Raw genomic sequence first — 13,095 nt, forward strand, 5'->3', positions numbered from 1 at the left:
TGATATATAACTGTGCGTACTGATATATAAATGATTAATGGAGTCCAGAAAATTGAATATATAAACGCTCAGCCTTACTGCTCGCACAGCACGATGCGTCAATCCCCAATAGCCCACCGCTTGGCTTTTTTGGAATATCACCAAGGTGCTCTCCTCTTTTCTTGTGATATAAATGATTAATGTGCGTACTGATATATAACTGTGCGTACTGATATATAAATGATTAATGTGCGTACTGATATATAAATGTGCGTACTGATACATGTGCTACACTATAAGATACGCAGCCTGCCTTTGTGCCTCTATACCGTACAGTTGTCATTATAAGAGCCGCTGGCTGCGCAACTATAACGCTACGGACACTGTACAACGGGTTATTATAGCGAGAGTTAGGAAGCCCCGCATGTAACCATTCCTATTCTCCCGAATAACCCAAGCAGCTCCCATTCAGCCGCTACGAGCCTTGCGGTCCCATTGCCGCCGTGCTGGGCAGGAGACTGAGATAAACTTCCGGTCTGGTCACATGAGAGGAGCTGCTGCTCTGAGAGGAAAATCCAGCTGCTGCATGAGCAGAAAGCAGTGCCGCTCCGGCCGCTCCGGGAGAGAGCATCACCTGCTGCTGGGGGAAGGCTTCTCAGGCTGCCCGCACCTCTGGTCCCAGTCTGTCACTGAAACAAGGAGCTGGCAGCTGGAGGGCAGACTATTGGCAGAACTGCAGGCACCCTAAATAATCCTCAGCCCAGCACTGTGATGCCGGTGCCTGCCATTCCCTGATCTCCTGCCATCTAGCTGGGCTTTGTGCTCCCTAGCAGCCTGCCTGGCTCATGTGCTGGGCTGCCTGGGACCTGGTGAGATCAGCCTATAGTCAGGCAGTGTCAGTGAGAGGCACTGGGGGAGGTGCAGCACTAGCTCATCATTACTAGGCTGCTGCTGCTGCTGAATGGCAGGGGGGCCACTTCCATAGGCAGGGCAATACCTCCACATACACAAAGAAGCACTGGGGGTGTCCAGGCTGGAGATGGCATCCCTGAGCCTGGGATTAAGTCTGTCTAGGAAGAAGAATGCCTTGAGGAATGCAGCAGTGGAGAGGAAGAATCTGCTCACAGTCTGCAGGTAATTTCCATTCACCTATATACATATTAGATATCTTGCAACCCTATAGCTGCCGTTAATCTACAACTCACCACAGTGGAATTCCTACTTGAAGTTGTAGTGCAACAACAGCTGGGGAAGTGCAGGTATGTAAATGAATACAACTGATAACAAGTGCAACTCCACACTAAGCTACACGGGCGACTTTGCAGTATCTGCACAGTCAGTTCTTACAAACCATAGCAAGAGGAACCAGTGCCACCTCTGAGCCATACCAGCTCCCAGTCATTTACAAACACAGCGACTTACCTTGAGTGAGTGGCGGATGGACTCGCTGCCACTGAAATATATTTAAATGATGGGAACATGCATATAATCTGTACTGGTACCATAAATGCTGTGATTTTATTGCACTAAGGAATACGCTGATAACTGTTGGTCTGATAATAATAACCTGTGTAGCTTTATTTCCTTTTTGCACCCCAGTACTGGTTACATATGTGTTACACAGAATCAGTGCAATAGAATTCCTAAGAGAGCTGGGGTAATGTGCTGGGTGTTTGTGTTACATGATCTGCCCACTGTGCCACATACAAGTTCCGGTGCAACCCTTACTCCCCGTGTGTAGTGTGAGACCTTCTTGGAGTGTTGGGAAACACGGTGTGCACTTGTGTTTCTGCCTGTGAGCGTTTGTGCAAGCGCAGGATGTGCTCTTTAAAGAAACCTAAGTATAACAAGTGTAAGGCAATATCTAAAGCAGACAACAAAGGAATCTCTTGTTAAACAACACCCCCCCCCCACTCAGGGAAAGAATACTTAGTTTTTAGATTGTAAGCTCTTTTGGGCAGGGCTCTCTTCACCTCTTGTATCGGTTACTGAATGCCTTATATGTTACTCTGTATGTCCATTGTATGAAACCCACTTATTGTACAGCGCTGCAGAATATGTAGGCGCTTTATAGATAAATAAATAAATGTTAATAATAATAATAGTTGCTGCTATACTTTAAAGGGGAACTCCAACCAAACACAATACAACTTGAGCTTTTTGAAAAGTAAACACAATTTCAAGCAACTTTGCAATATACATCAATTAAAAAATGCAGGTTTTTCCTGGGTTTTAATGTAGTAATATGGTTTGTAACAGTTTCCTAAGCCTGATCCCCTGTTCTCCTGCTGATCTGACTGACTATTTGAGACTCAAAAAACAAAATTGCAATAGTCAACTGTCCTCAGCCTGCCTTCAGCCTGCATCCTCCAAATCCCACAATTTCCTGCAGGCATGATTTCAATAAGGAAACGAACATCACAGTGCAATGGGTTCCTGCATGCTGTAAGCTGTGGATAAGTTGTAAGAAAATAAAAAATGTGGCATAGGACTTGTTCAGGTGTTGTTCATGGGAAGCCCAAAGGGGTGCCCAGGGATCCCGACATACACCCCTGGTAACATTTTTCTAGATGTTATTTTGAGAACAGTGAATTGCAAACTTTGTGGCCCCAGCATGTCAGCTTCCAATCAAAAGGTGTGCGCTCACAGGGCCCCCATACATAGCAGAAAACTTTTTTACTTTATTGGAACATTATTTGAAAACATGCTTGATGCTCTTCGTGTCTTGCACATTAACATATTTAACTCAATCCTTCCGGTTTTGAAGAGAAAACGCTGACCTATATAAAGCTACATCACAGAAAGCCTTTAAGCTCAAGTATAAGGGGACATTTTTAACCCCTTTGGCAGCCTAGACAGGATTTCCAGCACCCTTCCATTATTAGCAGGAGAGCTAAATTATGTCCTCCTCTATATCTTCTCCTGTGCAGACAAAATGTTTACCAACCATAACCTGTCGATATAAATTTTGAATATCTTCTAGCACATGCTCTCTATTTCTTGATTTTAAGATACGGGTGATACAACATACATGCTGCACCCCACAGTATACTACACGTGTGCGGTTCCAGTTCATAAAATGTCTAATACCATTTTTTACCAGTATGTCGGCTCCCAGAATTCTATACTAATCTGATATTGAAGGAAGCTTGGTGAAAAAGTGTAGTAATTCCTTTAGTTAGTGAGCACTGATGCTCCCCAGAACATTAGCACATCATAACAATAAGTGTTTTAATGCATGTACCATTTTCTTACTTGTAATGGCTGAATTAGATACAGTTTCCTTTTGTAAGGGCAGAATTTCATACAATAACAATCAGTTTGTTGTTTTAGGGTTATGCAAGTTACTATTCATTGGTCTGTCCAGCGTCTGAAAGGCACTTTTGTGATGAGGGCACTGAAGTTCTGCACAGCTGACTGACTGAAGTGCCACTGTGGTTCCACAACCCCTATTCCTGCACTCCCTGTTCCTCCATGTACTGTCCTACATAGGGAAATTTAAGGGATAATATACCCCCTAGCATTTAATATAGAAGTCTTGATCATGGAACTCTTTGGTGCCCTCTAATATCCTTATATAGAATAGTTAGGGTACATCATCAACAGGGCTGGACTATTGCTTAAGCTATAGCCTAAGGGTCCAGTGTGATCAAGGGTCCATCTTTCTTTTTTTTTTTTTTTTTTTAATTATTATTTCTCTTTCTGAATCTTTTAAGATTTGCACTGTGTCTGGTAGGGTGCCCCTGGGAGAAGAAGGCAGGCAAGGTGTGTACGTGTAGATCCAGGCACGCAGGCACCCAAGTTCGCCGATGGTGCACGCCAAACCCGACCCAGCATAGAGAGCACACATGAAAGCACACATACCTGGATCTACATGCATCAGGGGCATGCATGCCCCTTGCCTGGCGCCTTCTCCCAGGTGCACCCAACTGGACCCAGCACAAATAAAAATAAAAAGATTCAGAAAGAGAAAATAGAAATAATAAAGAAAAAAAAGCTAGATGGGGCTCTGGACCTAGACATGCAAGTGACACGTGCCTTGCCTGCTGTGTGTCTCCAGGTGGGAGTAGCCTAGAAGGGGGTGCCTGTGGAAAGTGTAGCCTAGGGGCTTCACATCTCATTAATCCGCCACTGATCATCAACACATTCACTTTACACACTGTGGGGGGGAAATCAGCAAAGTGAACCAAAGTAAAACTGAAGAAATATTTCTAAACTTCAATGAATTGGGAGTCCCAAATTATTAAGGGCAAATATGTCAGAACAACTTAACAGCATTAACTTAGGTGGCCATACCCATTCAGATTTAAGTCTTCAATTGTACATTTAAATGCAACAATTTGCAACTAACATATAGACTGAAATAGTAGGAGAAGGCATGAAATAATTTGTAGACACCAATTGTACAAAAGTACCTGCCTGGAAATGCATTGTAGGTCCCCCAAGGATATTGGCAGATACTCAATAAATGCATAGATTTTATTGTTATCTGACTAAAATTTTCCAACTTGGCTGATTGGCTAAATGACTGATCGCCATGGTACGAAAATTATCGGGACAATAATTCGGAGCCCACACGCAGTCCAAAAATTGGACAAAGTGGATTTTAGAGGTGGGTGTATGGCTAGCTTTATGCATTCCCTTGTTGTGAAAAGCATAAAAGAGTGAATGCAGTGGAACTGTCTCTTGGTTTTTGACTTGCATTAGTAACATTATGCTCCTGCTGGCAAAATGATCTTGCTCCAACTTTTTGATGTAAAACAAAAACTACTGTTTTGGCATAATGTGGCATTGTTCATCCAGTTGTGAAACTTTTCAACAAACATTTTTTTCTAATTAATTTTTATATCTTATTTGGCCAATTCACTACTGTACGAATCCGAATCACGAAATCCGATCATTTCCGATGATTGCAAATGTCACGAAAATTCTTTTTGTTTGAATACGAAAGTTTCATACTTACGATCCTTAAGATACTTCCGATCCAAAATTTTTGTATTGAAATGAACATTTGCGATTGGTGATCTGATATTCATGATATTTTCGTATCCCAACAATCGTAAACGCCACCGAAACCCTTTCTGACTTTGACGCTTCAATGCATGACGTGGGAAGCTTTCCAAACGACTCAGTGGCACTCTGCAGCTCCAACCTGGCCAAAAGAAAGTCACGATACTGAAGCTTGAATGAATTCGGAACCTTTGTACTTGTTGCGTCAAATACGATTTTGTCGCACAAATTATTGTGCAAAGTACAAAAAAGTCATGCAAATTTACGAAAATATTGTAGAAAATACGCACAGTTAAGATTTTTTTGTAATCGTACCCAATCGTACTTAGATAAATGGGCCCCTATATGTCTTTTATGAATTCCTCACAGATTTCCAATCCGCCAACTACTTGAATGATAAAAAGATCAGGAAGTGAAGAGCTCTCCACTTTCTTTTGGCTGCCACAGGAAATATTCCATCATGGCAGTCAGTCCTCGATCCACTATGATCACAGGATTATTAGTCTAAATAGGACTTCCCTGCTGGCCATACATTACCATGTGGTCGGACAGTCAAAATCATTGCCAATCAAATCTCAGCATGTATGGCCAGTATTGACCAAAGTGTTGGTTCAGAAGTACAGATATAGAATCTTTTATAACAGTTATGTAGAGGACTCTGACAGCAGGCAATGCTATTTCCTATAGGCTGTTTCAGCAAACAATTTCTCACTAATTAGCTTTTCGCTTTGTATTAATAAGGCAGTGCTTTGTAACTTACCCTGCATGGGTCCAAATTGGTGTCAAAACAATTGGAATTGGCTTTTTAATGATTGCAGCTTCTTTTTTAGTAGATGAAAAGACATGCTGTTCCACTTTACAAAAAGACCCCAGGTCCCTAGCATTTAGAATAATAGATCCCCATAGATACCAGTATCTTTATGACACTGACGGAGCTTTAGTTGCATCTTGCAGTTTGATAGCAGATGTAAAGTCTATGGAATTCATATAAGACATTATTAAAAGTTGGGTCAGTGCCTCAATGCAAATATATCCCAGTAGTGTCCAGATGTTGTTGCCTTTGGCTGTAAGGATGATGGGAGCTGCGAAGCCTTGGATTGCTAGCAGCACAAATCTCAAAATGATTGATCCAAGCAGCCAGCTATAATGTGAAAACAAGCACCATGGAAATAATATCTCTTCTATAGAGAACCTAGTGAGCATATATTCAGCTATAGGCACCTGCTGAGATATGCCTTTATCTGGAGTCCAATTGCCCCAGCTCTTTAGGATAAGTATTATTGTAGGAGGGGATACATATTACTCTAGGCGGTGTGCCTTCTGTTTCTCCCCAAATAATAGCAGCAAACTTGCATATTGCGAGCAATCAGTGGAATTGTGTATGAGAAGAGTTGCAGTGCCAGGCAGACTGAACAGCCCATATACTGTGCTTTCTTCTTTTTTTTGTATTTAAAGTTGTTTCACTAATTTTAAAGGAACAGTAACACCAAAAAATGAAAGTGTATAAAAATAATTAATATATTATGTACTATTGCCCTGCACTGGTAAAAGTTGTGTGTTTGCTTCATAAACACTACTACAGTTTATATAAATTCCCTGCTGTGTAGCCATGGGGGCAGCCATTTAAATTGAAAAAAGGAGAAAAGGCACAGGTTACTAAGCAGATAACAGATAAGTAGCATAGATTCCCATTGTATTGTACACAGTTATCTGTTATCTTCTTATATAACCTGTGCCTTTTCTCCTTTTTTCAATTTAAATGGCTGCCCCCATGGCTACACAACAGCTATTTCTATTAACTACAGTAGTCTTTCTGAAGCAAACACACAGCTTTTACCAGTGCAGGGCAACAGTACATTATATTTTAATTATTTTAAAACATTTTTATTTTTTAGTGTTACTGTTCCTTTAAAGGCCACTTCAACCCAAAAACTGTTTCTCGCATAATGAAAAAAAAAATTTAATTCTAGGCAAGTTTCCAACGTATATTTATCATAAATTTTCTGCAGTTTTTAAAATAAATTGCAGAAGTATTTTCAATAAAAAGCAGTATTTGTCTGGCTGTTTTTATTACCTGCATTTCTGTTTCTGACTTCCCAAACAATGTAGTAGGAGCCTGCCGATAACACAAATGCTACAAGAGTCAAACCCAGAGAACAGAAACATATAAACAAACACTGGCTTCCATAGCAATTACATTTACCAATGCCTGTAAAACCATTAAATGCAAATTGGAAAGTTGCTTAGAATAATTATTTATTACATCATTTTATCCTTGAAAATTTCAGCCTCATTTAAGTGTATTACATTTTAAATAATATTTAATTTTCAGTTATGTAATGATGGAAAGTCTACCCTAAACAGGCTCAGTTAGCCTTGTGCAGAGCTGCCCATGGGGATGCTGGGAATTGCAGTTCTAGAGAGCCTGTGCTTGCCTACAATATGTTTTTCCTGCCTGCTTTACCTTGATTTATACCACCCTTTTTTCTGTTTATTAAAGGGAAAGCTACTCACATTTGGAATACATATTAATAGAGTTTCAAAAATCTATACATGTACCAACCTTCTATTCTAGGTCTCTTGTAATACACTAGATCATAATTCTGCAAAATCCAGTAGAAAAGGAGACTGTTCTGCTTATAGGAAAATGTAATAAGTTGTGAAAATTGCTAGTAGTGCCACAGTGAGAAGAAAAGTACCCCCTCCTAAATGCTAAACAGACTGGAAATATTTTCCTCATCACCGTTACTGATTTGTGTGGTCCCCTTGAGAAGGAAAAGATTGCTAAACTACTTGGGCTGACCTGATCTGCTCGTCTTGCACTCTAAGGAGTCATAGACTGAAAGGCTAATGCCACACAGGACTGACTGTCAGCCTGCGGATAAACACAGACTGAGAATCCGCTGCTACGCTGGCATCATCTTTTCCCTGTTCCTGCACCTGGAGCCATTGCATCAGCCAATAAACTACAGGTATTGGACCCCTTATCCGGAAACCTATTATCCATACAGTTCCAAATTATGGAAAGGCCATCTCCCATAGACTCCATTTTAATCAAATAATTCACATTTTTAAAAATGGTTTTCTTTTTCCCTGTAATAATAATAAGTGCCTTGTTCTTAATCCCAACTAAGATATAATTAATCCTTATTGGAAAGCACTCCTGTTGGATTTAATTACTGTTTATACAATTTTTTTAGTAGACTTAGGTAGGAGATTTTTCCGAATTATGGAAAGACCTCTTATCCGGAATACCCCAGGTCCCAAGCATTCTGGATACCGGGTCCTATACCTGTACTGGCTAGGGAGCTGGCACACTACTCTATTGGCCATCAAAGCCTGTCACTGCCAACATGAATGAGGCTACTGTTCAAGTCTGGGTCTAAATCTATAACTAAGCCTGTGTCATTTTGTCTTTTTATTTTAAGAACTGAAGATTTATTGAGCATCCAAATAAGAATAATAGGTGCTTCTTTGTACACTATTGAGACTGATAGTGCCTGTGCAGCTTTGAACGATTCATGCTATAGGAACAAAGGAATTTGACTGCCTAATTGGCACATTCAATTAAAAAATGTTTCCGGATTAATAGAGCCCAGAATCCTGATAGCAATGCAAGTATATATAGTGAACAGGTAGAGCACCATAACGTTCCTTTAGAGGGACTTAGCCCACTCAGTGGGCCTACACTAACCAAACTAAAAGGATGAAAACCAGATGTAATATGAAATGAAATATAGCATCATAGAGAGAGTAATTATGCTCCTGTGGCCTCTGTTGTGGAAAGCAGGGGTTCTTCCAAGCAATGAGCCTTTGTGCAGGGAACACATAAGCCTTGCCAATGGAAATGTGTGCCATCTTTGCATCTAATTTTGTTACTATTGGCTGCTGTTGCATGTAGTACCTTATGTATCTTCACTCTGTCCAAGTCACTTAAACACACAGCTAATTATTGGCTTAGTTTTTGCCAGAAAGATTTATTCACTTAGTTATAATCGGCTTTTATAGAACACTTTTGTGTGTCCAGATCCCACGCAGCTGAATGAAAGAGAATGCAGAACTGGAGCCCAGGGGAACTTATGACTGGTCATTCTATTTAGGTGACTCATTTAATGAACAAAATACTGTATGTGTAATAGTGCAGTGCATTTCTTGGGTCTCTAATGTCATTGCTTGAGTGCTAATTAGCAACTAAAGGTAGCGTATTAACAGATGTGTTTTATTATGAAACGGGACCCTTCAGGGGGAACTACCTCAAAAATGAAAATTTAATACAAGCTTAATCTACTGGAAATAAGAAACTTTCCAAATTTAATTAATTAAAAATTCTATAATAATAAAGTTACTCTTCACTAACTCCCTTTCGGCAATCTGTCTCTCTTCATTCTCTCTTCATGTTGGAGTTGGGTGTCAGATTTTTACTGACAGTTAGGTATAATGCATCTTTTTTTGTTGGGGGGGAGCAGGGACTTCCTTTCCTAGCAGATATATCAGATGTAATTCAAATACCTGACTCCAGTACAAACAAAATATAACATAATATCTGACTCCAGCATAAATCCTGCATGTAGAGAGACTTTTTTTTGTTGTTGGTTATTTTGAAAGTGTTAGCTCTAATACATCATATAGGCAAAGGCAGCTAGCTGTTATTTCCAAACAGTACAGAATTCTTTACTGATTACAGTTAAAAAGCTCCTTATTTCAGTGAGATGAAGCTTATATAAAATTGAAGTATTTTCCTTTAAGGATTTTCCACTTATAGTATCAAATGCACTTTTTTATGTGTGTTATTAAATAATCGAACTGCAGGTTATGGGTGCATTAGGGGTTGGTATGTGTAAATTTCTGTATTGTCTATATCAGTGCTGTCCAACTTCTGTGGTACAGTTTTGACCACTCCCCTTTTTTTAAACTGCACCCACTTCAAACCACACCCATGTTATCACAAGAGCTTTTACATTAATGGTGGTAGCGAAGCAAAAACCCAAATGGTTGGTGCTCACTGCAGGGATTTCACCCTTCATTCATATGTGAAAGAAGTTTTCTATGTCATATTAAGACATAGCCTTAAATCCATATGCCTCCCCTGTGGATAGCACAGCAACCCTAAACACATAATTACTCACCTTGGGACCATATAATGACTATTTACAACTACTAACAAACTCCTAGAACAAATCCCTGCTGAATAAGGTACATAGGCAGCATAGGGCAGAGTATGGCACACACAGGCAAGGTAGTGCAGGCAGAGTATGGCACACACAGGTAGCATAAGGCAGGCAGAGTATGGCACACACAGGCAGCATATGGCAGGCAGAGTATGGCACACGCAGGCAGCATAGGGCAGGCAGAGTATGGCACACGCAGGCAGCATAGGGCAGGCAGAGTATGGCACACATATGCAGCATAGGGCAGGTAGTACACACAGTGGCACAATGCTGGCACTGCTCCTACAGTCTGTCTAAAGTGTGAACAATGTGGGCGCTTACAGTCGGAGTTTGAGTTGTAAACAATATAGGGGTGAACAAAGGTTTTTTTGACTAAAAGTTGTAAACCATACAGGGGCTTAAAGGTGTGAACAATACAGGGAATTAAAGCATCAATCTAGATATGAACAATGCAGGGGGAAAGATAATCTCAGCACTGATACCATTTGTATGTATGTATGTATAACTTTATTTATAAAGCACCACGAGAGTACGCAGCGCTGTACAATCTTACAAAATACAAAATTACTCACAGGGAGGACAAGTGTTATAATAAATACAATAAATATATATATATATATATATATATATATATATATATATAAATGCACAGGGAATAAGTGCCATGTGGTATGAGACACAGTAGATCCATTTAAAGTTTACTCAAAGGTAAGCAGTCACAGCAGCCAGACAGGTGGGGGGGCCAAAGCGGCGGGGAGTGTGGCCCACGGGCCGCCAGTTTGACAGCACTGGTCTAGATAGTGGGGATGGGCAAATTTCAGATTCAAGTGTTTGGTAAAACCAAATTCAAACTCTAAAAGTTACGGTATGTGATTTTAGAGCATGCAATTACAAGAATTGTCAGGTTATTTTAGCACATAGATTATTTTACCCTGTATACCAGGGTCAGTTCTAGTAAACCATAGCAGCCAAACATCAGGAAGGTACTAAATGTAACATCATTTTGAGGTCTATTGTCTGTCATCTGTTTGGTTGCCATGTGACTGCGTCCACCTACTCTGCCAATGCCTACCAAGGCAACCGTCTTCTCTGGTCCTGAGTCTGTTCTTACAGTAGTTATGGCTGCCACTGTCTAGAGCAGTGATCCCCAGTGGCTCGTGAGCAACATGTTGCTCACCAAACCCTTGGATGTTGCCCCCCAGTTTTAAGCATAGTCCCTGATGTAAATGTACATGTGCTTTTTTTAGTTGACCGAATAAAGACTGTTTTTGATTTTTACTTTGTGGTGCTCCGCTATATATATCTTTTTTTACATGTTGCCCCCAGTGGTGCTTATTTTTGAATTCCTGACTTGGGGTAAGTTTTGGTTACATATAAACCTGGTGATGCCAAACAGAGCCTTCTGCAGGCTTCCAGTTCACATAGGGCATACCAAATAGCCAATCATAGTTTTTATTTGGCACTCCTGGAACTTTTTTCATGCTTGTGTTGCTCCCTAATACTTTTTCATTTGAATTTGTCTCACATTATAAAAGGTTGGGGTAGAAGGTTAGAAAAATATTGTTACAGAACAAGGAAAGGGTTTATCACTGGTGGATGCCAATTTGTTAGGCAAGCTTGGAGTACAAGTTTGGATTTTACAATACTGTGCATGGACTGTGCCCAGGGCAGTTGCAAGGGAGTCGGCCTGGGGTCTGAGGTCAGTAATTATAACCACTGGGGGTGCCTAATGAATTAGCAGCTCCCAGTGATTAGCCATTTACTTTTAGGTGCACAGGACAGACTGGGCAGAAATGTTGACTGTTCCACCTTAAGTAAAGACGAGGGGAAAATAATAATAATAATAATAATAATAATGTCACAGTTAGATATCTTGTCTGTTTTCCCTGTTAACACCAATAAAAAGTAGAAATGACTGCCAGTCTCTATTTCCCAGTAATTTGTGTTGTGTTTTCTTTATGGGGGGGGCAGTCAAAGGTACAAAAATGTGTTTCTACATAATTATAGCTGATTTCTTATATTTAAGTTTAAACAATGTGATTGTATGAACACTGCCCAAATTCTCTGTGAGACTGATCTACATTTCAAAGGAAAAGAACACTGCCTACAATTCCATTGTTAATCCACGACTGACAAGTACATTACTTCTCACTCTTGGAACCAAGGTTTCCTCACAGAACCCAGAAAACAGAAAAGGTTTGTACGGAGCAAACAACCACTGCTGTTTAAAAATCTTTCACTTTATTGCAGTCTCTTTAAAAACATGTTGTACACAAAACAAACGAAACCACACGCTTGACGCGTTTCGTGGTATCCCACCACTTTCTCAAAAGCTAGATATAGCTATAGAGAAAGTGGTGGGATACCACGAAACGCGTCAAGCGTGTGGTTTCGTTTGTTTTGTGTACAACATGTTTTTAAAGAGACTGCAATAAAGTGAAAGATTTTTAAACAGCAGTGGTTGTTTGCTCCGTACAAACCTTTTCTGTTGCTTGGAAATTTGGCTGTCTGGGTTCCGGCATGGACGTTGAGCACACACTGACTGTCCGGTAAGTGCTCCCGTGAAATTTGATATTCCTCACAGAACCCAGAGACTTGTAAGGTGAAACGTAATTGCATTAGTCAGAAAGTAAAAATAATTAAAGTTATAAAAAATATAAATAATAGGGCTGATTCACTAAAGTGCGTTTTAATGTGCGCTATTTATAGCGTGCATTAAAAATGTTATCGTGTCTAAATTTTCGCGACTTTTCGCACGATTCACTATAAGCATACTTGTGCTAATTTACGCGCGATATTGCATGCGTTATTTAACTTGCGAAGACTATTTTCGTGCGGTATTTGACGGTACATGCGCTAAATAACGCCCGCGTATAGTTGCTGCATATAAATAGTAGCATATACAGTAAATAGTGCATATAAATTGTCGCCGCATATA

General features: G+C 40.2%; 1 protein-coding gene across 1 annotated transcript in view; it reads left to right on the plus strand.

Annotated features, from left to right (window-relative positions):
• Positions 1-700: 700 nt before the first annotated feature.
• rundc3b (RUN domain containing 3B) overlaps positions 701-13,095 on the plus strand; it is a gene marked incomplete at its 3' end in the record, with an annotated part of 69,683 nt that continues 57,288 nt past the window's right edge. Inside the window, 1 exon segment of the mRNA NM_203751.1 lies at positions 701-1,113. Within this exon segment, the coding sequence (NP_989082.1) occupies positions 1,019-1,113 (95 nt within the window). The 5' untranslated portion in view covers positions 701-1,018.

The sequence above is a fragment of the Xenopus tropicalis genome, chromosome 6, assembly GCF_000004195.4.
Source record: "Xenopus tropicalis strain Nigerian chromosome 6, UCB_Xtro_10.0, whole genome shotgun sequence".
Taxonomy (NCBI): Eukaryota; Metazoa; Chordata; class Amphibia; order Anura; family Pipidae; genus Xenopus; species Xenopus tropicalis.